Source organism: Peromyscus eremicus, chromosome 17 (genome assembly GCF_949786415.1).
Source record: "Peromyscus eremicus chromosome 17, PerEre_H2_v1, whole genome shotgun sequence".
Taxonomy (NCBI): Eukaryota; Metazoa; Chordata; class Mammalia; order Rodentia; family Cricetidae; genus Peromyscus; species Peromyscus eremicus.
This window is the reverse complement of record NC_081433.1, coordinates 35,733,020-35,759,022: the sequence shown is the minus strand read 5'-3', so window position 1 is coordinate 35,759,022 and position 26,003 is coordinate 35,733,020. Positions and strand designations below refer to the sequence as shown.

At 40.4% G+C, this 26,003-nt stretch overlaps 1 protein-coding gene across 1 annotated transcript; it reads left to right on the top strand.

The window, feature by feature from the left end:
- Positions 1-128: 128 nt before the first annotated feature.
- Positions 129-26,003, top strand: LOC131894423 (plasma kallikrein). The gene is made up of 14 exons (XM_059244683.1): positions 129-186; positions 5,366-5,528; positions 7,389-7,495; positions 10,850-11,009; positions 11,424-11,533; positions 16,864-17,023; positions 17,758-17,867; positions 18,389-18,551; positions 18,640-18,752; positions 18,895-19,063; positions 21,408-21,583; positions 22,636-22,731; positions 24,883-25,022; positions 25,588-26,003. The coding sequence occupies exons 1-14, from the start codon at positions 129-131 to the stop codon at positions 25,777-25,779; spliced, it is 1,917 nt and encodes a 638-aa protein (XP_059100666.1). The 3' UTR covers positions 25,780-26,003.

Genomic DNA, 26,003 nt, shown 5'->3' with positions numbered 1-26,003 from the left:
TGTGCTTGGTTTGCAATTTAGACATTTGCCAAAAAAGCAAATTCTATACTAAATTCAATTGTATATTAAATGCATGGTAAGTGTGTTTTAAACTTAGCAGTTGCAAAACATTTTTTTTCTTTCATAGGATGATTTTATTCAACCAAGTGGGTTATTTCATTTCCTTGTTTGCTACAGTGTCCTGTGGTGAGTATTAGCTATAGCAGTTAAAAAATAGTATGTGAGAGAGGAATAGTTATTTAAAATATTCCACTCCTGGAGAAAGCCTTTAACCATACAGTTTGCGGGAAGGAGGCAGCTGCTGATACTTCAAGGCAAGAACTTCTCTTTAGCTGCATGGCCCCAAAAGCACATGACAGGGGGGGGGGCTCAGAGACAACAAGCTCTTGATGCTTTTGTTAGCAGACATTCCCATTTAGAGATTACTCTCTGGCAGAACCCCACCCCCACCCTCCATACTTGTTTTTGTTATCAGCCTTCAAAAAACAAACGCTACCTGAAAGATGGAAAGAATATTAGACACTGTACAGTGGTTGAGTCCAATCCAAGTATCTGATTAATATATGATATTTTTAATATAAGGCCTAGGGAGCTCTTTCTGAACTGAAGGCACTTGCTTTAGATTTAACTAGTGTATTGTCCCTTTGGTAGTCCGAATGGAGAGTTTTCAGCACTAGGTGTCAGTGTGCTTTCTTTCTCTGTGTATTCCATTAGATTTTAGAGATAAGAATGACCCTGAACAACCCCTCTCAATGGTCGTTAGAGAGTGAGGATTCCCCTGATATACAATGAAGGGTGGCTTCTGAGTCAAGGGTGACATACGATATGGACACACCACAAGGATTATTTTCTTGACTCTCAAGTATTTCACAGGGTAAAGAGCTCTGAAGAAGGCTTATCCTCATAAAGGGAAGTCATTCCTTTAGGGGGAAAACAAAACCTTTTTCTTCCCTATCTGCTAATTACGCCTCCCTCCATCTGTCCCATCAACCCTACCTGCTTGTCTATGTCACAAGTATTGCTATGTTCAAACCAATCGAACGTGGAGGATTACTAGCCAGAGATGCTATGGACTATAGCTAAGAGAAAAAAAAAATGACTTAAAACTTGTGATCATGATAGGGAAATTGGAGATGCAAGTACATATAATACTTAAAACTGAGTATTTTATGTAGTCCCAAAGTATGAAACAACTATTGCTAAATTATTTCTTTAGTTTTTCATATTTTTCTGCATGTATCTGTTTTTATAAAAGTGTTATTAATGGCTTAAAAATAACTTTAACATACCTTTGCTATTTATAGCTAATGTTAATCCAAACAAATATTTTTGTTATCCATTCCTCTTTGTGGTATTTTGTGTGTACATGCTTTGCACATATTCAATCAATTTATAAATTAAATAATTGGAAATAAAAAATGTTTGATACAAAGGTGTAAATGCTTTTGAAGGTTTTATGGCACACATAATGGGATTGTCTTCCAGAAAGGCATTCTCTGTTTGGTTTTCCACACAAGCATACTAGAGTGCTCAACTGTCCCACTTAGGATAGTGCTAATAGGCCTTGGTTGCTTTGTAGTCTGACCTAGAGTCAGCTTCCTGCAAACAGTGTCCAGATTTCTTCCTGAGAAACCATCTCCAGGTGTTGGTCCACATGGTCCTGGAGATGCTGTGTCTGCTGTTGATGCCCAGGCTGGACTGGAGCTTTTGACTCAGCCAGACCAGAGCCAGGAGCTTCAGACAGTGTTGGTGTGATGACCTAACTAAAGCTAGTCTTGTAACAGGCTTTTCATAGGCTTCTAGGAAGAAATTCAGATTTATTCTTCTTTCCAGCTTGGCTTGAGCTTCTGGGCCTGCTGCTATTGTGCATCTTGAGACCAACATACCTCCACCATGTCTCTCTCACTCTCAACTGGTTGCCTCTTACTCTTGTATTATTCTCATTACATATACATTTATATACGTACACAAAAGTGTATAAATACAACTTGCTGAGTTTGTTTTGCTTGTGTTTATATGGTTTGTGTATATATATGTGTAGACTGGATAACCAATAAGTGGGCTCATCTCTGGGAGAAGCTGATTCTTCTACTCCCAGAAATCATTAGTTGCCTGTAGTTAGTTCTTTGTCTAAGAGTGGGACCCCATGAAACTTGCCCCCTTCGATGTTACCGTGCCCATTGGTATTGCCATTGTTCTGGTCTTGTTTATGCAGCCATTTCTTATTTCACAGCAGATTTTCTGGTATTCTAGCTATCATAATATTTCCGTGCCCTCTTTCATAACATCCCCTGAGCCACAGATTCAGGGTATGTGCTGTAGATGTATCCATTGGGGCTGGGCTCCCCACAATATGTTGATCTCTGCATTGTGTTAAGTTGTGGTTTTCTGTGATGGTCTCCATTTACTATAAAAAGAGGCTTTTATGATGAGGAATGGTAGCTATACTTATGTAGGAAAGGTGGCTCCTACATTGTTATCAGTTTTTATGTACTTATAGTTACTTATGTTTCTTTGGTAAATTATCTTTTCATACCTGACATTTAATTATAAAAATGTTCTAACATTCATTTATCTCATATCTATGTCTACACACACACACACACACACACACACACACACACACACACATACACGTGTGCCATAGAGCACGTCTGGAGATGAGAGGAAAACTTGTGGAAGTTGGCTCTGTCCTTTCACTCTGGGGGTTCTGGGGATGAGACTCAGGTAATTAGGGTTGAGTACAAGCACTAGCTCCTGAGCCTTCTCTCTGCCACTCACTCAGAATTTTTAAAGTTAGATGCTTTTCTTTCATAATTGATGGTATTCTCCCTTTTCTTTTTTGACCATGTAATTTTTTAATGTGACTAAATAACATGCCCAATGTCCACAGACATGGGGTCAACCTGAAAACTGAAAAACGTGATCATTATAGATCATATAAGTTACGTAGATTGTGAACAAACAACACTGTTATCCTCCTCCTCCTCATCATCATCATCATCATTATCATCATCATCATCATTGACATTACCAGCTAAGGAGGAGGATGAACAATTCTATAATTAGAACATTTTTAGCTACTCTTCTTCATTGGCTGAGTCACATGTTAGTTTACCAAGATTCAACTGCAGGATAGGGACTTTCAGGCGATCACCGGTTACAGATTGTGTTTTTGTATGTGTCTGCACAATGGGATGGCAGAGGAGTGTCTGTTCAATAATTATGAAACACTACCATATTAAAAACAAGTCTCTTTATAGCTACCATTACCACTGGGCCTACTATTCAGCATGTTGTGCAAATGGGACAGCTCAGGATGTACACTTGGGAACACATATTCCCAGGAGCATCTACCCAGGAAAATCTGCTCTTTCCAAATATAAACCTGACCCAAGAGGTAGGCATGGCAACACCTCTCCGATAAGAAAAGAAGCAATATTGCTAGTTTGACTCATCGAAATGGGACTTAGCAACAGGATCCCCACACAGATAGAACACTGAAAATCTGAAATCTTCAGTGCTTAATGAACTATATGTTGTCTAGATACCCATTCTTTGAAGAGCAGTGGCATCATAGATACTTAAAGGGAGATGGATAAGGTTGCCACAGGAGTACTGCATAATTAATGAAAACCTGACTGATGAACATGGACAGGCGACCTAAGGTAGAAAACTCAGTAAAAGATTTGAGTTGGATCTCTTAAGGTAAATACAGATTCATACATTAAATCAATTGAAGACAGTTCTCTGATATGTGGGGTGCAGAATACCATATATAATAGATATGTTATATATATGTTATATATATATATATATATATATATATATATATATATATTCCAGTCTATTCAAGTTAGCTTACAAATACACTTTCAGTTCTGTTTTTTATTTGAAAGATATTTATTTAGACTTTTCTTCCCTTTTATTAAAAATAGATTATTTTCTTATACAATATATCCTGACTATAGTTTCCCTTCACTCTACTCCTCCCAGTTCCTTCTCACCTCCCCTCCTCTCCAGATCCACTCCACTTCTGCCTCTCATTAGAAGAGAAGAGGCTTCTAAGAGACAACAACCAAATGTAACAAAATAAAGAAACAATAAGGTAGGACAAAAGCCATCACATCCAAGTTGGACAAGGCAAGCCAACAAAAGGAAAAGAGCCCCAAGAGAAGGGGCAAGAATCAGAGACCCACTCATTCACACCCTCAGGAGTCCCATAGAAATACTAAACTGAAAGCTATAACATGTGTGTAGAGGGTCTGGTGCAGACCCCTGTAGGCTCTCTGCTTGCTGCTTCAGTCTGTGGGAATTCATAAGAGCCTTGCTCACTTGATTCGGAGGGTCTGTTCTCATGTCTTCCATCTCTTCCGGCTCTTATACTCTTTCTTCCTCCTCTTCTGTGGGGTTCCTTGCGTTCTGAGGGGAGATGTGTGTTCCAAGGACTCTCTCTGTCTCTGTCTGTCTCTCTGTCTCTGTCTGTCTCTCTGTCTCTGTCTCTGTCTCTGTGTGTGTGTGTGTGTGTGTGTGTGTGTGCATAATATCTGGGTGTGGGTCTCTGCAAATGCATTTTCCTTATCCAAGAAATGAGTGCTCGATAATTAGTTCCCTTGAACAAGGCCGAGGCAGACAGCAACATGTAACACTGCCTGCTTGGAAGGGGACAGACAAGACTGAGAGTCAGAGTGAGTTCATGTCCCAGGACATTTATTCACTGCGTGGTATGAACCATGTCTGAACTCTGAGACTCAGTTACTGACTTCTTTCATGAAAAAAAAAAAAAAAGTGCAGATAATGGTCCTGACCTCAATCTCCCCTTAAAGTGTTGGGGAATGTAGGGAGATGGTTGTTCTTAAGGAGTTTTTTGGGGAAAAAAAGTTGTATATCAGTTTTTTTTTTTTTTTTTTGAGACAGTGTTTCTCTGTGTAGTTTTGGTGCCTGTCCTGGATCTTACTCTGTAGCCCAGGCTGGCCTCGAACTCACAGAGATCCTGCCTGCCTCTGCCTCCCTAGTGCTGGGACTAAAGGCGTGCGCCACCAGTTTTTAAGGTGAGATGTTTTCATACCATGTTAGACAGCAGACAGGAAAAAAATACATACTGTATCTCAACAGGGATAATTTATGTACAAATTATTATACAGGTAATAAAAAAGAATCAAATTTTGTGTATAAGTGTCCATAAGATGATTTAAAATAGCGTGCGGTACTGTTTAAATTATTGTCATAATGTTTCTTTCTACCTCTGTATTGTAATGATCTTCGGGTAGTCATTGGGATAAGTACAAAAGAACAACAAAACAGACGCATTTCTATTAAAACTGTCACACTTTCCCTAAATCTACCTTTAATGGTTCTGTCGCAGGGTGCCTGAATCAGCTGTATAAAAACAGCTTCTTCCGAGGTGGGGATGTAGCTGCCATATACACCCCAGATGCTCAGTACTGTCAGAAAATGTGCACCTTTCACCCCAGGTGCCTGCTCTTCAGCTTCCTCTCAGTGAGTTCAACCAATGATCCCAATAAAAGGTAAGAGGTGATGTTTTTATCATTACCAGATTAGACATTCCTCAAACTGCTTCCAGTATGCAAAAATGATGTTGTATTTCTCAGAGAGTTCAAAGACTATTTTCATCCAAAGCTCCTAGACTCGGTCTTTTCAAAGCAGACTCCTAGACTACTGAACACAGAGACAGACATTCTAAACATCCATGGCACTTGTTCACAGCAGTAGGAGGCAGTAACACTCTAGCCAAGGCCTGAAGGAAGAGCATGTAACAAGAAAGGGTCCTTCCTCATACTGTAATATTTGGCCTTTCTCGTTCGTCTTTCAACATATTATACTGTCCCCACATGTATTTTTGTTTATGGCTATAAATATGTAATTGGCTAGGTTCTGCGTATGAGGGAGGACATGAGGGTTTTTTTCTTTTTGAGATTATATGATTCCACTTAATATTAGACGTTCGAAGTCTATCCATTTTCTCATTTTTCTTCAGCATGAAGTAGCATTCCACTATGTATTTTCTGTCTTATTCATTTTTATTATACATTAATTAAAATTTATTATAAATGATGCAAATAACACAATCACACATTCAAATTAACCAGACCCAGAGACCAGACAACTCAGAGAACTTCTGTCCAGTTACAGTAGCCATTTGAAAACTAAGCTATAGAACTTCACGGTGGATTTTATTTTTTAACTATCAAATATATATTTTATTCACTTATGTGTTACTTGTCTGGTAAAAGGTGAAAATTTTACCTGCATAGAGAAATATATTTAGTTGTTTAACTTGTTCTATATTTATGAGTAGCAAAGTTGAAAAAATGTAAACCAGGAGTTTTGTTGATAATAGACTTAAGATCTAGTAGGCACATCTCAGTGTTACCTGTAGTAAGCCAGTTTGAACGTTTAGAATGTAGAAGTGTGTGTGTGTGTGTGTGTGTGTGTGTGTGTGTGTGTGTGTGTATTATTAACTGGTAATTTTGACAAGTGCAAGTGTTAGAAATATAATTGGAAATTTCACCTTAATTTTCTTTCATTTGATCAATAGCCAAAATGTCAATTTTTGCTTCTGTCTCCATACACATAACTTTCGTTTTTATTCTATCCAAATTTAAGAATTAGAAATTCGACACTCATTTTCTAATCCCTACATGCTAACTTAAATAAAAAACACAAACTGCATGTCAGATTACTGTATTAAATTCTGAACTAGGTTCTAGGATTCTTATAAATAGTAAAATTAACATAAAGTTGATATTGAAGATAGAAAAATTCTCCCATTAGAAGGAAACTACCAGGGATCAGTAAACAAGATGAATATCACATAGAGACCTAGATCACGGGTGATTCAATCTTTTTAAAGTAAATTCAAATACTTGTAAAAATAATCACCACTTTAGAAAATGTAGATGTTTCAGATAGGAGAATCCTAAGTTTATGGTCAGCTTACAGATGTTAACAAGATCTTGCCTCAAAATAAACTAAATAAAAGCTGGGGGGGGTGGAATGGAAATGATAGAGCACTTAATTAACATGCTTGAAGCCCAGGGCTTCTTCCTTGGTACACATAAAACAAAAACAATTATCTTTTAGGAAGAAGATCTATGGAAGCTCAAAATGCAGGCATAATCATCAACTCTAGAATATGGTTGGCTCTCTGTGCTTAAAGCATGAACATGAAGAAAACCAATGCTTCAGATAGAGTAGAATTGTCTTAAGAATATCCTCTTCAGCAAATGCTAAGGAAATGCTATCAGTTTCCTGACCCCAGGCTTTATTTATTAACACATAGAAAATGCTGGGTAATGTCTTAACGTGTGTTTCACATTACATGCCCCTTTATAAATATATAAAAAAGGAATCTTTTTTAAAAACAGGTTTGGTTGCTTCATGAAAGACAGCATTACAGGAACCTTGCCAAGATTGCATCGGACTGGTGCCATTTCTGGTCACTCTTTAAAGCACTGTGGTCATCAAATAAGTGGTAAGATGTCAACTTTTCAACAAGATTTGAGTTAATAACACTCTAACTCACAGAAGCTTTTGCTCAAAATCTGTACTATCATGGACTTTTAGAAGAGAACACCAAGAAAGAGAGTGGAGATAGAGCAGCGTCTCAGTCACATGAAGGGGTTACATATATCTTGATAATGTTCTTGTCTTTATCACTTACAGCACACAACCTTAATGAGCCTCTGCTCTCCAAGGTGCTCACACACAATGTAAGATTTGGAGAAAAGGAATGCACACTCCAAACAGCAGACCTTTCCTGTTTCCAGAAAAGACTTTTCAAATAAGACTCAGGGGACATCCCATCCCCAAGTTCACTTCAGAGAGATTCGTGGCTCCCACCAGAATTGATTCTGCCCTTTCCAGTTCAAAGGTCTGTTGGCAATGTCTAGTGACATTTTAGATCCTTACAACTGGAGGAAATGGTACTCTATGGTTATGGCTGGAGTTGGTGCAACATGTCTACCAGGCACAGAGCAGTAAGCCACAACCTAGAACTTTCTGGCCACCACTAGGCTATTGATAAGGGTTTAAGACAATGGTTCTCAACCTTCCTAATTCTGCAACCCTTTAATACAGTTCCTCACATTGTGATGACGCACAACCATAAAATCATTTCTGTTGCTACTTCATAACTAATTTTGCTACTGTTATGAATCGTGATATAAATATCTGTGTTTTCTGATGGTCTTCAGCTACCCCTGTAAAAGGATCATTCAACCCTCAAAGGGGCCGTTGAAAACACAGGTTGAAAACAGCTGGTTTAAGAAATCTTATTGTTTGCCATTCAGCTCAGACTGAAGGTATGAGTTCTGTCAATCATGCTAAGCATATCATTTCTTACAAGGAATGTGAACGCTAGGATGTCAGAGAGCTTTATTTATGACACCCGTTGCAACTGATGTCCTAGGAAACAATTTCTACACCATCTTAGAGGTTTAATACAACGAAGACACTTCTCTAACATGACAGGGACTGACGAGAAAGAGAAAGTGCCAAGAAGAGTGAGGTGGTGTGTTTGGAGAATCTTAAGAACCGACCTGGATTATGCTGTTTTGTCTTTATACAGTTCATCCTGTCTGTTCAAATTTCCAATGTTCTTCTTTTCCCCCAATATCACACAGCCTGAGTCTGCAACTTGAATTTTAGGTAATTAAATGAAGGCCGACAATGGCTTAGCTATAAATACTCCTTCACCAGTATAATAGCTACAGTTAGCCTGAAGCAAAATGCTTTTTCTGTCTTATGTAATCAAACCCATATACATTAGTTGATTAAATTTTATATATTATGATTGTGACCAACAACAGAATTTAAAGAAATAAGAATATTGTGTCTTTTCCATAGTTACTTAGCTGTCTTCTTTTTTCCCCAGCTTCATCTTCCTCACTAACTTTGGCTTTTAAGTTCCTTTCTAACTTTCTCCCAAATATCTTCAAGTTAACAAGTGTTCTCAGGCGGGGTGGTGGTGGCACACACCTTTAATCCCAGCACTTGAGAGGCAGAAGCAGGTGGATCTCTATGAATTCAAGGCCAGCCTGGTCTACAGAGCGAGTTCCAGGACAGCCAGGGCCACACAGAGAAACTTTATCCCTGGGGTGAAAAAAGTTTAAAAAGTGGTCTCAGAAAGCAATTTTAATCAAAATTATTGAGAGGCAGGCTTAAAATGGACAGATGGTCATTAAGAAAATGTTTTTATTTGTTGTTTTTATTTGTGACTACCTCATCCCAACCCTTAGCCCATTTCCTTTCTTATCTGCAGCAAATTTAAAGGAACCTTATTCTACAGTTTATAGATTCCTGCCCTGTATGAACCTCTGAGGGTGTTCAGCAACCCCCTACACCCTAACATAATGCTTATCTATTAGTCAGTATATACATACTGTCTCAATGTATAAATTAATTTTATGATTCTTAGTAATTTGCAGTTATGTACAATAGACTATTGTTTGTGCTAATACACACACACACACACACACACACACACACACACACTGCTAATCTAATTAAGTTGTCTGAATTAACTATATTTTTGTCATATAAGATAAACTTGAAAGGACCTGTTGGGCTGGCTAAAGTCCCTTCAAAACTTCAATGAAAAGGATTCTTAAATAGAATTAAAAAAAAAATGTAAAAACTGGTGTGCTAGCACATGGCTATAATCCCAACACTGGGGAGGCAGAAGCAAAGACCATTTCAAGTTCAAAGTCATCCTGGTCTGAAATGGGAGTTTGCCACCTCCACCATGGCTTGGGTCTGAGAAAACTGACGAAGGGTATCAAGGGAATAAGAAAGGACAGACACACAGACCGACATGGAGAAAGGAGAGAGTGCCGTGCGTTGTAAGCATTGAACCCCCAAACCCCAGAGTGATTATTATGTACAGCACATGGGAGGGGTAACGAGTCTCAGAGGGAGGTCTCCAAAGGCAGCCAGTCTCTCCTCTTGGGCTGTAAACATCCTGCAGGAGGAAGGTGAAGTTGCTCGTTTTTTTGCACACACTGGTCAGTTGTTCCTGAAGATCCGGGGAAAGCTTTGCCAGTTTCCCATGGGTCTGAGGCATTGGCCCTTCACATGGCTGTGCCCATGTCTATAGACTTCATCTGCTCCTTACACGTGGACTCAGGGCTTCCGCTGGTTGCCACAGGAGTTCCAAACCAGCCAGGTCTACAAGGCATGAAGGGGTAGGGGGCGAAGTGTGGTGGTAGTGGTAGTGGTGGAATTTAAGAAAATTTTAAAGCAAGAAGGGAAATGGTTTCATCAAGCATGTAAACAAATTCCCACAGTCCATAAAAGATTTAACACAGCTGTCAGTGGTGAGACCTGCAGTCACAAATCACAATCAGACCTGAGTAGGTGAAGAAAGAGAAATAGACACAGGTCATGGTTTTTTGTTTTTGTTTTATTTGTTTGTTTGTTTGTTTTCAATCCAAAAGTCAAAGGTATACCAGTGTGTCCAATACTTCAAATCTCTAGCCCACACTATCTATCAGGACCCCTATTACTTTCGCCTTGTTTATTTATCAGTGCCACTGGTAACTTCTGTGAAACTGTATTGTTGTATACACCTTGCAGAGTAGGAAAGCAAAATAACCTGCTTTTATGCTGGTACGATAGGGGTCAGGTAAACACACTGGGGTGCGCTAATGTCCAGCAGGGTTTGATAATTTAGATGTGCAATAAAAATTCTAAATCCTGCTCTTACCAGGGAAGTCACCAAAAATGGGATCCTGGCCTTCAAAATGGATCTGGCCGAAGAGCAGTTTAGTCTGTGTCTAGAAAGAAATTCCGCCGAATGTCTCGAAGGTCTCAATGTGTTTCTTTGCAGCTTGCCACAAAGACACATATGAAGGACTTGATATGAGAGGATCCAACTTCAATATCTCTAAGACCAACAGTGTCGAAGAATGCCAGAAGCTGTGCACAAACAATATTCACTGCCAGTTTTTCACATACGCTACAAATGCATTTCATAGACCAGAGTACCGGTGAGTGAAGCTGAATGGTTCCTTGTGAAACACACCAGGATTCAATAGCATCCTCCATGAAAAAGACAAGTCTGCTTCTCCTCCACTTAAAGCACAAAGGGGATGTAGTCCTGAGCATTTTCCTCATTTACATACTTAATTTCAATGCCATCACCCCCCCCCACTACCCCGCTTCAAAACAGTAAACTTCAAAGGTACCCATAGGCTGTGTATGGATGAAGGCGTAACGCCAGACAATGATGTCTGCCGGCTACCCCATTTGCACCCTAAACTGCCTTTTGCTGAAAGAAGAGTGTCTATTGATTAATAATGGCCCAACCATGCACCACTGTGGTTATCATTTCAATAGCAAATGTTATCCACACGATTGTGTGCACCTTGAGAACCATAACAACGTCTTTTGTTGACATTCAGGAACACCTGCCTGCTGAAGCACAGCTCCAGCGGGACACCCACCAGCATAAAGACACTGGATAACCTGGTATCTGGATTCTCACTGAAGCCCTGCGCACTTTCCGAGATTGGTAATTAGATGAGGACTTTTCCACTGTGATTGTGATGTGCTAAATAAGAGTGCCTGGAAACATCCATGGGCCACTCTCAGGGACTTGGGGATGTGATGGGTTTGGGCCAAAGGGTTTATGTAGATGTGATTACATGGAAAAACTTAGAAATAAGAATTATTCTAGAGTACTAGAATGTGCCCTATGCAGTCTCAAGGGTCCTTATTTGATAAAGTGGGAAACAGAGGGGTCCAAGTCAGAGACCAAAAGACTTGAAAAGGTTACATTGCTGCCATTAAAGGTGAAAGAGTCCTAAAGCAAAGGAATGCCATGACCTGTAGGAATTAAAAAGGGCATGGGACAGGTCTACCAACATGCCCTTCCAAAGGAACAGACCCATGCAAACCTTTTGCCTGGCATCCTGAAGGATATACTTTGTTTTTCTGATCCCTAGGCCTAAAAGACAATGAATTTATGTTGCTTAAACTCTAGTTTTACTGTAATACTCCTACAACAACAGCATTAGAAAGTACAGTGACACTATAGAGAAAACTGTGAGGTCATTCAATGGTGTCCATATCTAGCAAAAAAAAAAAAAAAAAAAAAGGAAGAAAGAAAAAAGCATAGTGCCATGAACCAACAAAGTCCTATAATTTCAGACACAGAGGTAGTTTCAGTTGAATTATCCAGACAAATGCCATCATATTTAGCACATCAAGGTGCCAGTGGTGAGATCGACTGAAACCAGATCACTTATGGTAAGTAGTGCCAATACTGAACGCTGGCTCTATGCCACGCCCTGTATTGGTTCTGAGTTCTGGGATATGACCTCTCTATTCAAGACAGAGAAGCCTAAAACAACCTACCTCTTTTCCTATTTGTCTTTTCTTTTCCCCATGTATCCTTTTCATGCTGTGCCATTTAGTTGGCTCAAATTTGTTAACTATTTTAATACCCATTTTTTTTTCTAGTTTTTGAACACTTGACTACAGGAGATAGGACTCTTTATTCACATGTGTTTTGTTCTGTATATCATGCTTGTCTTAGACTGCTTATCTGCAGCTGTAGCTGAATGCCAGACGGCTGGGAAATATCTCAAGAAAACAAGGCTCTTTTAGCTCATGATTCTGCAGGCTGGGAAGCTAAAAATAGGGTGGCTACATCTGGCAAGGACTGTTGTGAGTCTGGGGTTATTCAGAGATTCACTAACCAGTCTGACTCAAGTTTTGGTTTTAGTTAATTAGAGGCTTTAAAAAAAAAAAGAAAAAGAAAGAAAGAAAGAAAGAAAGAAAGAAAGAAAGAAAGAAAGAAAGAAAGAAAGAAAGAAAGAAGACTGGCTAGGATCAAATCAGAGAGAGTTCTCTAGGCTCAGCTATTACACAAAGGATTATAAAGGCAAAAACCACAGAGTTATAATTTTGGGAAGCCAAATTAACTCATATCCTGTCTGGGTGCTGGCAAGGCTCTGGTTTTGTAACAGATGTCCAGTGGGTGCCTCAGTCATCCAAGAAAGCAAGCGTTTCATACAAAAGCAGAACATAGCAGTTGGCCTGTTTCATCTTATGACCCATAACCTCGTGGGAATAGCTGAGGCAGTGAAATATTTAGTAACAATTAGCAATTTATTTTATTTTATTTATTTTATTTTATTTTTTTGTAGAATAGCCCAACGGTTTCAGGAAGTGGTCCATCTCGGGCCAGCTGACAGGGTACATTCAAGGTAGCAACTTCCTCACGGCTTATACAAGTTAAAAACAATTAAAAAGCCTGGCACAATAAATTTGTCCTCTGAACATAATGTTCACCATCACAGGACCTGATGCTGCACCCCAGCATGGTAGAAAAACGAAGGTCAAGTAAGCATGCGTGGAAGATACAGACTACAAGAGGAAGCCTTGGTTTAACACAACCCGCCCTTGTGGTAACTGATCTAGTTCAGGGAGAGCAGGAACTCACTCCTGCAGGAAAGGCATTAGCCAGTTCATGCGGTTATGCCTTCAGGACTTCCCACTAGGCTGCATCTCCCAAACTGCCACGCTGGAGAACAAGAGACACCAGGAGTTTTGGCTGGGGGCAAACCTCTCCAGCCTTAGCAGCACAGGGCTGCAAGTATTTTTTATGCACAGGGAAGAGCTGACAAGATTCTTTTGTCCTGCCTCAAGCCCAACGCAGGGACTGCCCACAGCCTCAAAGAGCACCTCACATGCCCAGGCTCAGATTGCCTTGTACTAGCTTTCTTGAGTTGCGACAAGTTCCCACATTTTTTCAGTCTGATTAAAGTGTCCTTCACTGAGTGATAAAAATCCTGGCTATTTCAGGAAATGACCTTTTTTTTTTTTTTTTTTTTTTTTTTTTTTTTTTAAGAGGCAGGGCTTTTCACATCTCTTGCATGCCAACCAAAGCCACAGGAAGGCTGTCTCTGGGCTTAAAGTTCTAAATTACATTCATAAGCCATGGGTGGTTTTTAGTCATTACCACACCCTTGTCCTTAATTTTATCAACAATACATTCAGCTTTACGGATGAAAAAACAGTAGTTCCTGGGGTAAAACCGTATGCTAAGGTCACATAGCAGAAGCTACCACTTAGACGAGTCCCACAAATCTCCTGTGTCCTCCCTTCTTTGAAATGTCTAGCCTCTTACCTCACAACTCAAAATGAACTGTCTTTAGAGACGCGTTTTCAGCAGTTTCCTGCGTGGATTTCGAAATCTTTGGAGTTAACCACACCTCCCCTGTTAGTGAGTCGATGTTATTTGCAATTCTAATTGAGAGACTCTTTCCATATTAATGTCTTGGTATCATGCCACAGTTATTTCCACTGCACAAGGCAGATGCCAGGTCACAGAATCACCAGGACTAGTTGCTCCCTGCCTCTCCCCCCACCCCCCCCCCCACCCCGTTTCCTCCATCTCTCTTTCTCTGCTTTTCTTTAGACACACGCTCTCAAGGGGAGGACTGCTAACACTAGGCAAAGCTGGGGTCAGGTCAAATAAACTCAGGGCCTGGGAGGGGAATTTTCCAGGGAGCTTCCAGACAAGTCAAGTAATGGCCCTTGTCTGGGAATGGTGGACTGTAGATTTGGAGAGGCTCCAACCATTCTGACTGGTTGGTTTTCCAGGTCTCTATGGAGCTGGGGAGGAGCCAGGAATGTCGGGCAAGTTAAACCCCACCCAGCTCTTGCTGAAGTTTGGCCATTTTTCTGCCCCTGGATTGTGTGTCCCTTTGGCTAAATTCCAGAGATCCAAAAATGGTGGTTTGGTTCATTTTGCCAGTATTCATCACGGTTATAGAAAAGATGGGTTCTGGGCATTTTTATTCTCCCACCCTCATTAACATTCTATAACACTTTTAGTAATCATAGAGTCATAGTTAGGGTTGTTATTGCTGTGATGAAACACCATGACCAAAGTAACTTGCAGGGAGGAAAGGATTTATTTCAGCTTACACTTCCAGGTAACAATCCATCCCTGAGGGAAGTAAGAGCAGGAACCCAAACAGAGCAGGAACCTGGAGGCAGGAACCTGATGCAGAGACTGTGGAGGAGAGCTGCTTACTGGCTTGCTCATCATAGCTCGCTCAGGCTGCTTTCTTATAGAACCCAGGACCACCAGCCCAGGGATGGTACCACTCACAATGGGCTGGACCCTCCCTCATCAATCACTAACTAAGAAAATGCTCTACAGGCTTGCCTACAGCCTGATCTGATGGAGGCATTTTCTCAGTTGAGGCTCCCTCCTCTCTATCGACTCTAGCTTGTGTCAAGTTGACAGAAAACTGGCCGGCACACATAGTTAACAACCTACCTTTCGAGTGAAAATACTCTTTGAGATATGAGATGCCCATCTTGCCTGGTTCTGATTCCACATCTTGTATGCAACAGTAGAAAGCCCTTGGAGCACAGGCCAAGAGGGCCACCTGGATGACGGAACACCTAGAAATAATGGGAAATTTAGAAATGAGCAAAGGAAGATGTTAAATATGTTCAACTTGGAAAGGAGTCTAGATGACTACCTTAACTTTTGGTGAAGTTTGTTCTTCAGTTTTGAAAGGCTGTCTTTAGGGAATGGGTTGGTACACAATTCCCCGGGGTTGGTTTGGATAGAGAGGGCTTTGTAGAAACTAAGTTTTAAAAGTCCCTGACATCTCCAGTGGTCCAGACAAGAAACTGACTTTGTCATGAGGTGGCAAACTCCTTTTCAACTACCAAGGTCTCGTAAAAGTTGTAGGATGACCTGCCAGGGATATCTTGGGAGGATGCAGGTGTAGGTTGGCATAGAAATCTACATTCTCTTCCAATACCAAGGGTCTTCATGTATTTGTGTTTATTATTATTATTATTAATTCGAGCAGTTGAATCTAGCTCCCTAGGCTGCTCAAATGGATGTATTATGAGAAGCGCACTCTTTTGACCAACTATATTAAGTACTGTCCTACCATTGTTCTTAAGTTTCTATACTATACTACTAGTATAGAGTCAAATTGATTCTTACATGTTATCAAATTGAGTAAATCATGTAAACAGCACAAATAAAAGTCTATGAGAAAAAATATGTAAAGGGAATGAAAACGAAGCTTTGCTCTTCTACTATCAAATGGCATTTCTGTTAGCTCCTCAGAATCTGTGTTAATCTCTTCTTATTAAAATACTGCTCCTAACACTCAGAGACAAAACACAAGACAGCATGTTCTGAAGGCTTAGTTGGGACCAGGGTAGTTTAAGGGAAACACGAGTCACCTGAACATCTTGTATTAGAAATAGTGGAGGTGCAGGAAGCATTCATTGGCTTATTCTACATCTCTAGTGTGGGGATTTGTCTCTAGAGTGAGAACAAGTTTTGCTTTTTTCCAAAGAACAAAATATAGATTTGCAGATAACTTCACAGGCAATTTATTTTCCCCTTTTACTGAAAATAGATTTTTTTCCCTCATATAATATATCCTGATTACACTTTTCCCTCCACCTCCCCTCCCATCCAGATCCCTTTCTGTCACGAGAAAACCAACAGGCTTCTGAGGGATAATAACAAAATAAAATAAGAAAACAAAAACTAACATGTCGGAATTGAGCAAAACAAATAAACAGAAGGCACAAGATTCAGAGAGCCACACGTTTGCACACCCAGGAAGCCCATAAAACAGTAAACTGCAAGCTTTAATATATACCCGGAGGACCTCTTGCAGACCTGTGCGGGCACTGTGCATGCTGCCTCAGTCTCTCAACAGGCAATGTTAAACTCAGGATACTTAGCTCTGCAGATACTCAGTTGTCATTACCTTATTTACTATGCTAAAGCTTAAGCAAATTCGGCCTTGTGTCACTGAGGAGTGCTTTTCATCGGTGAGTTCACAGGTTGTCCCATGGATATGTTCCAGCATTTCGCCTTTGCAGACCTAGATGTGGGCCAGGTCATGACCCCTGACGTGTTCGTGTGTCGTACCATCTGCACCTTCCATCCCTCCTGCCTCTTCTTCACATTCTACACGAACGAATGGCAGATAGAATCCCAGAGGTGAGTGTGAGCGGGCGTGCTCGCTTCTAAGCCTTTTCCGTTCCTCGCAGAGGCTTGCAGGAACATTGCTGGTTTCCCTAACAGCACTGGAGCCTGTAATTTAAGTGGGTGTTTTTCTGCCAGGTGCAGGTTACTCCAGAGATGAGCAGATTCATCTGCATACCTGCCCTTCCGTAAAACAAACACACCATTGAGTCAAACTACAGCAGCAAAGGGATCAGACAGCTTTCTTACCAGCATTAGGGTTTGGGATTGGCTTAAGAGCTCCTCATTCAGTCTGCCCTTTAATCTTGTGAGAAATCAGAGCCTTGCTTATTTTGATCTAGAGTCTAGTCTGACCTCTTCACTTTTAGACAACTTCCCGTTTCTTTTATGTGCAACATGGGACCCAAAGACGGATGTGTGTGGATATAATACTGCAGGCAGCTTAAATCCAAACGATTTGTTCTCTGGTGCCTTTTCTTTTTTCTTTTTCTAATTAGAAGGTGGAATTTTATCCTCTCTCCTCTTTTCATGTGGTCTGTACCTACTAGTTTTTGCCAGAGGGAGAAGTGACTCTATTTACGTTTAATCCCTGTGGTATTTTGGAGTTTTGCAATCTGATTGACTGAAGAGAGTTGCTCAGAATACAATTTTCAGAGCTGCATTTTAATGAAAAGGAATGGGAGCTGCTTTTGTATCTGTCTAATGCCTCTAATGCTGTCTTTTTTCTCTTTTTCACTTATTTTTAATAGGAATGTTTGCTTTCTCAAGATGTCTAAAAGTGGTACTCCAAGTCCCTCTGTTCCTCAAGAAAATGCTATATCCGGATACAGTCTCTTCACCTGCAGAAAAGCTCGCCCTGGTAATGTGACTCAACAGTGATGGTACATGACGTGTGTCCTAGTGTGCCTCTTGGATGCTGTAATAAATACCATGACCAAAAGCAAGTTAGGGAAGAAGAGAGTTTGTGTTGCAGAAACAGAGGTAGGAACTGAAGCAGAGACCATGGAGAAATGCTGCTTTGGGGCTTGCTCCTATCATGGGCTCAGCTACCTTTAAAAAAAAATACAATCCAGGACCACCTGCCCAAAGGTGGCACCGCCCCCAATGGGCTGGGCCCTCCTCCATCAATCCTTAATCCAGAATATGTCCCACAGACATGTTCACAAGTCTGTCTGACGGAGATAGTTCTTCAGTTGATGTTCCCTCTTTTCAGGGGGTTCTATTTTGTGTCAAGTTGACAAATACTAACTGCCAAGAAGTGCAACAGAATGCGGGATCTTCTGAGAGTTGATGAAACTATTCTCAAGACACTAGAAACTTTGTTACTCTGGCTTATTTCCTGTCTCATTATCTGTCCTTTGATGTTTGTGCATGGTGCAGAACCCTGCCACTTCAAAATTTACTCTGGAGTTGACTTCGGAGGGGAAGAACTGAATGTGACCTTCGTGCAAGGAGAGAGCGTGTGCCAGGAGACTTGTACGAAGACAATTCGCTGTCAGTTCTTCACTTACTCGTCACTTCCAGAGGACTGCAAGGTGGAGGGGTAAGGGGCCATTTCGTTGATGATTGGCAAGGTCATTATTTTATGGTCTTAGCTGCAGGTTTGATTTTGTTCTGTCCATTTTGTCCAGGTGTAAATGTTCCTTAAGGTTATCCACGGATGGCTCTCCGACTAAGATCACCTACAGCACAGACAGGAGCTCCGGGTATTCTTTGAGATTGTGTAAAGCTGTGGGCAGCCCTAGTGAGTGAAGCTCATTTGTTAAGGAACTGTGCGGAAGTCTGGGTTGTGGGGACTGATGGCTTGGTCATATGTGATGGGGCTGTGGAATGGAGGGGGTGCGGATTTGTGTCCAGTGCTGACCACGCATCTCAACACTTTTTAGTCTGCACAACAAAAACAAATGCGCGGATTGTGGGAGGAACAAACTCCTCTTTAGGGGAGTGGCCATGGCAGGTCAGCTTGCAGGTGAAGCTGGTATCTCAGAATCATCTGTGTGGAGGGACCATCATCGGACAACAGTGGATCCTGACAGCTGCCCATTGCTTTGATGGGTAAGTTTTAGATCCTTCTTGTGTGTGTGTGTGTGTGTGTGTGTGTGTGTGTGTGTGTGTGTGTGTGTACATGTTTACCTGTGCATACACATGTGGAGGTCAACATCAGGTATCTTCCTATATTGCTGTCTGTTGTGGACTATTATTTTAACTAGACAAAGGTGTGTTACATTTGTTTATGCTGCAGAGTACTACTTTAACCGTGTAAAGGTGTGTTACTTTTGTTTATGCTGCATTTAATTATGAAATGATGAGTTGCATTTGTTTCCCCTTGCCTGCCCAAGGCACCTGATTGGTCTAATAAACAGCTGAACAGCCAATAGCTAGGTAGGAGAAAGAATAGGTGGGGCTGGCATGCAGAGAGAATAAGCAGGAGGAGATATCTAGGCTCGAGAGAAGAAGGAGAGAAGGAGGAGAGAACGAGGAACATGCTCAGGGCAAGAAGCCAGACACACTCCAGCCAGGCAGACACAGAGAAGCATCAAAAGTAAGATATACAGAAGTAAGAAAGGTAATAAGCCCTGAGGCAAAAGGTAGATAAAGAGAAATAGGTTAATTTAAATTGAAAGAGCTAGGCAGAAATGTGCCTAAGCTAGGTCGAACATTCATAACTAATAATAAGTCTGTGTGTCATGATTTGGGAGCTGGTTGATGGCCCAAAAGAAAAAGGCTGGTACATTTGTCCATCTCATTTGTTGAGAGAGGGTTTCTCACTGAACCCTTTGATTAGACTGGCAGGACAGAAAGTCTGGGGAATCTGCCTGTCTCTGTCTCCAGGCATATGATTGGCCCGAGTTGTGTGCTGGGACCTGAACTCATGCTTGAGAATCAAGCCCTTTACCCACCAAGCCATCTATCTCCTTGGCTCTGACCTATTTGTTTTGATGGTAATAAATGTTTCCAAGTCTTTTGCCTAAAAAGTATCATAATTTTAAATTTAGTTTGTATGTCTTTTACATGATTATTTTAAAATTCAAAAGATGGGTAGGTAGATTTTTAAGCAACAGAATGTCTTTAATTCAGTCTCCTACCAGGGCTTATTTTAATCAGTATGGCTACTTGATAGCTCTGATTTAATGAAACCAATTGCTTTCAGGATTGGTAAACTGAACTTGATTTTCCCACAGCTTCTTGGAAAAGGACAGAAGCATTCCCATATTTTTACTTGTAATAAACATGAAGTAATTACAAGGAAAAAAGATGTACATTTTGAGTATTATCAACCACAGCTTCCTGGACTGTGAACTGTAAACCTATATGGACTCAGTGAAACTCAATATGGGAGTTTTAAAAAATTTTAGCAATGGTAAAAGGTCCCTACATGTACACTGACCAAAGTTAATTCAAAATCAAACACATGACAGACCCAAGGCCTTCAGGCAGTCCTAGCCTGGGCTGTGTCACGTGACTCCACTGCAGCCTTTCCTCCTAAAGCACAAGGCACTTATTTTGCATTGTGCATGCTGTCATGCCATGCAGTACCAACAGATTGTACCCTAAACCCAACTAGACTGAAGATTATTTGATGTTGTGAATCACAGTGTGGGTTCTGTGCGCATCGGGCTTTCTGCTTACAGAACAGAAGCAACAGTTTAGTTACAAAGAACAAAAACTTAAAAATGTTTCTTCTCACAGTGTGCTTTGGATTGTATAGTGTTAGGCTTTGGTTTTTAAATAGGGTTGTTTGAACTGATGACTTGAATTTTATAAAAAAAAAAAAACTCACTGAATGAATGTTGGTTTGAGTATTGGATAGAATTTCCAAAAATTTCTTAATGGTCCTAAACCTATGTCTGCCATTTGGTGCTACAGATTTATGCGAAGTGACATTATCAGCATTGTCAATTACAAAATTAAAATATTAAGGAAGTCTTAAAGTCATTGAAGATGTTCTCTGTCTTTTAATATCTAATACTCAGACATGTTTTAATTATTTATGTGGAAATAAGCACATTTATTCCATTATTATGTGAATTTGCTTTCATCATTAATGAATGGTAAAACTATATGTACATCAAAGAATTGTTTTGAAGTAAGTTTCTTTATGATACACGATCAGTAAATGTTTAATATGTATATCTGCTTCATATAGTCACACACATACACTAAACAAAAAAAACCTGTTCAGTCAAAAGGGAGTCTAAAATAAAAGTTTAAGAGGTTTTATTACAAACTAAATCTTTAGAGGTCCAATACTAGGTGATGATAAATTGCCAGAAGGAAGAACTAGGTCACATGGAATGTTTTCTTTCTTCTTCTTTTGTCTCCCCACAAGAAAAAGTACTGAGAAAAATGAACAAGGCACAATGCCAATGTTACTTTGGTTTTCATGTCTCTCTTCTAGGATCCCCTACCCAGACGTGTGGCGTATTTATGGCGGGATTCTTTATCTGTCAGAGATTACAAAAGAAACACCTTTCTCAGGAATACAAGAACTTATTATACATCAGAAATATAAAATCTCAGAAGGCAATTACGATATCGCCCTAATAAAGCTTCAGACGCCCTTGAATTACACTGGTATGAAGCACATTGAAGGGAAAACCGCACAACTGAATTATATCACTTCAGGTTGAGTGAGAAAACAGATCTACAGCAATTATCTTTGTTTTCTGGTCGGTGGGGTTGAGGGAAAGAGGAGGCTGCCTGGAAAATTAAGATTCTGTGAACTCCCACACAATCACAGCTGCTTAAGGGGCAAGAAATCTCAATCACTTTCTGGGGTGGAATGGAACTGCGGGTATGGTAACAAACAGTAGGTATAGGGAAGGTTTTGCCATCTGAGGACACTGTGCATCTTTTCACAAGATTGGTTGCGTTACCTACCACTACTTGGGCTTAGGAACATAGAACTATACGAAAACAAGAGGGACTAGATGTTAATTGCTAAGAATACATGGGGCAGACAATGAGAGGCATGGAGCATGTAACTGACTTTGTAGGCACATCACTCCCCAGAAACTGAATGCCTCCCAACACCATGAACTGCGAGCGTCTGTTAACAACTCTGTAACCTCAGACTGCTCGCCCTCCCTCCTTCTACCTCTGATATCTGCTGGAGGTGTGGCTGATCTCCTCATCGCTCTGTTGTAATAATCAAGCTAGGTATTCAATTCAAGCACTGGGACTGTGTGGCTAATTTTACTCGGAATTCCACCACAGTATATATTAAAACACAAGAAAGTAGATAATGTTTTCCAATAAATTTTGGTGGAGGAGTTCCCCTCTCCTGGGGAAGTTTCGTGCCAGAAAACCATACAAAAAAAATGTGAGAATTTCCTGGGAGCTTGGGCTTTAGAAGTTGATGTCTGGAAGGCCATTCTTTTTACTCTTTAGTTTCAGTGATGAGTTTCATTATGTTTCATACGTGGACACAGTGTATTTTGATTGTAGTCACCTCCCTTCACTTTCTCTTGTCCTTTCCTGTTCTTCATCCCGACTGGCCCAAGAAGGCTCATTCTTGCTGTGTTGCTTTGTAGAAAAAAGAATAAGGGAAAAGATAGAGATTAATTTTTAAAGTCAATATCTATGGCTTTAATTAATCCAAATCTATTCATGCAATTTTCTTCCAGAATTCCAAAAGCCAATATGCCTGCCTTCCAAAGATGACACAAATACAATTTATACCAACTGTTGGGTGACTGGATGGGGCTACACGAAGGAACGAGGTACAGCCTGACATTTGAAATATCCCTGTCTTAAATGTTAAAGTCCATGGAGTAGGTCAGCTCCTCCACCATCCCTACTCATGATCTTTGTGTTTATTCCAAAATATTGGTCCTCTGATTCCCAAGAATATGATTTTTTTGCATTAAAAACCAATGAGCTCATGCTTTAAGCATCTTACTCATAATAGATATTATATGTTCATGACTCTGCATAAGAGACTGTGGTCCTCTGGTGCTATCAGGTCCAGCGCAGCCCATCTGGTCCTCAGCACTCATAGTGTCCCTGTTTACCATGCTCTCCCTTGGAATCAATAGCCAAGGTGCCAGTATCACCCTTTAAGGACAGTTCTTAATATTTGTTTTAATGCATTCCTGCAATATGATATAAATCTACCTTTTCCTCTAATTATACTGTTAAATGCTTAGGTAAAATACATAGAACTATTAGATTACAGTACAATTACTGGTATTTATTTAACAGAATTTAACATAGTGATAAGCATATGTCCTTTCTTTTTTTTTTTTTTTTTTTTTTTGGTTTTTTGAGACAGGGTTTCTCTATGTAGTTTTGGTGCCTCTCCTGGATCTTGCTCTGTAGACCAGGCTGGCCTGGAACTCACAGAGATCCTCCTGGCTCTGCCTTCCAAGTGCTGGGATTAAAGGCATGTGCCACCACTACCCAGTGCATATGTCTTTATTAATGTACCCACATGTCAAATTGTTTCAATATTTGCCATACTCTTGAAAGATGGGCATAAATGATGTTTTCATTTCTGTCATAACTACAATGTAATTCAAAGTATCTGTGACCCTTACATAACAATGCTGCTAATAGTACCATATCCCTGCATTTTTTGTCTGCATTTAAAACTGAGGGGCTTGTTCAGCTTTACTTGTAAAGCAATCAAAGGAGAGGTGAGTTTTTCTCTCTTCTTTCCTCTGAGTTTATGGATGGATCAACTGTTTGTGTAGACCTGAGGTCAAGAGTTCCTGTGTGTTGAGACTTGAACTATTATTCTAGAAAAGAAGCATGCTTATTTCTATAAAAAGTGCCAGATAAACACTAATAGACATGTTTGTGTCATGTTTACAAAAAGAGATGATTGGCTGTGTCTTCTCCATGTTTCCTGAACCAATCAGTTTGGATTCAGTTAACTCACACTATCACTATGTTGATCTGGCTACATATATATAGACACCATATACATATGCATAGATATGGGAATATAGACATGGGAAGAAATCAAGTTATCTGCAAGTGTATCATTTGTCATGGAACTTAGTCTATGTAAAGAACACAATACTTTGCTGTCAAATGTTTGGGATTTACTTCCACAAATTTTAAATTTTTTATTACAATTTAAATTTGCAAAACAAAGAAAGGCAAGAACATCCAGGCATTTGTACTAAAAATACAAATGTATGAAGGAACTTTTTTCTGAGAGGCTGTTGAGACAAGGTTAATCCTGAGAAAAACCAGTTCCACCATTTTGAGCCAAATTTGAAGCAAGTTTTATTTAAATATTAAATACTGACCAGGATGAACTTCAGTCAGGACCATTCCCTGGAATTTCCCAGCTGCGTGGCCCCAAGACACGTCTTGTCAGGACTTATAAGACAAACCCATTGTATCATCGTACTTTCCCATGAGGCTTTGTTGTTATTTTTCAAGAACTACAACTCCCAGCATCCTAGGAAATTACCTGATGTTTGGGCTGTGGGACTTACAGGTTACCTTACGGTATTACAGCAGGAGGAAGGAAGAAATCAGAGAAACCAAGTCTGTGGTAGCTTGGGTGATAGGGCTCTGGTGAAATACTTCATTAGAAGGAAGCCAACACAGATCGCTCCCTTTCCTCCCTGTCCCTGTCTCTCTCCTTCTCTCTCTTCCTCCTCCTCCTCCTCCTCCTCCTCCTCCTCCTCCTCCTCCTCCTCCTCCCCTGCTTTCACCTCTTCCCCTTTCTCTGTCCCCTTCCCTCTCATTGTTTCTGTATGTAATAATTCTACCTCATTGACATTCACTGACAAGTTTTTGATCACAATACGATCCCCATGAAAAGTGGACCACTTTGACTTCCTTTAAAATTCCGGTCTTATTTCCCCATTTATTGTATTTTCTGCCTTTAAAGGTCTATCTTGATTGCTTTGTAGGTGAAATCCAAAATACTCTACAAAAGGCAGCTATTCCTTTGGTACCCAATGAAGAATGCCAGAAAAAATACCGAGATTATGTTATAACCAAGCAGATGATCTGTGCCGGCTACAGAGAAGGCAGGATAGATGCTTGTAAGGTAATGTGTTAGACCGTGAACAAACACATCATAGTTCACTGGAGACAGTTCATTCAAAAGCAACTTTCCAACATTACATTTCACTAGGTTTTGTTCTGAAATTCAGAGTGAAATGAGCTGAAGACTTTATCTTTATAAATAACCTTTGACAAATTAAACATAATAATGCATATCATTACATTACTTACAATAGGTATATCAGTATGTGTATTGACTATGACTGGCATGTCACAATCAGTACAGCTACATGCCTTATTTAAGGACATTTTTACGAGTCATGGTTAGGTTAAAATATAAGAAAAGTAGATGTTTTTTGAACTGTGGGTAAAAATGCTAAAATTGTCGGGTTTATCTGAGAGAGGGGGAGGGAACAAGTTGGCCTTGCAACCGCACACTTATTTTGTTCATGGCTGATGGGGCACAAGGAATTTGAGGAGCTACATGTGTGTTGTGCAAAGTGTGACTGAAAAATGTTAAAAGACACTTGACTTTGAATAAGGAGCTCTTTATTTGAATCACTGTTATAACTCTCTACCACTGTGTTTTCCTACCCACTGTGACCCAGGGAGACTCCGGTGGCCCCTTAGTTTGTAAACACAATGGAATGTGGCAGTTGGTGGGTATCACCAGTTGGGGTGAAGGCTGTGCCCGCAAGGAGCAACCAGGAGTCTACACCAAGGTTGCCGAGTACCTGGACTGGATATTGGAGAAGACACAGAGCCGTGGTGCAAACACTCTGGAGATGTCTACGGCGTGAGGAGGCTGGGAAGTAAGGAAGAGCCCAGCTGGCACCAGTTTTACCACCTGCTCTCAAGTCAACACAGGGCCCCAGACTTCTCACATCCTTGTCATAGGATTAAAAGCACAATGTAGATACAGCTGCTGAAGACAACGTCTTGTCAAAACGTGTTTCCTGCCTTGAGTCATAGGATCCCCAAATGGGAACTATCCAAAGAGCATCATGCTTGGTTGGTCAAAATG

Bases quoted from the DNA above. Each gene is read 5' to 3' on its own strand.
- LOC131894423 (XM_059244683.1), top strand. From the start codon at position 129: ATGATTTTATTCAACCAAGTGGGTTATTTCATTTCCTTGTTTGCTACA. The intron at 11,010-11,423 runs GTGAGTGAAGCT...GTTGACATTCAG, and splicing joins TTTCATAGACCAGAGTACCG to GAACACCTGCCTGCTGAAGC. The intron at 21,584-22,635 runs GTATGAAGCACA...ATTTTCTTCCAG, and splicing joins GACGCCCTTGAATTACACTG to AATTCCAAAAGCCAATATGC.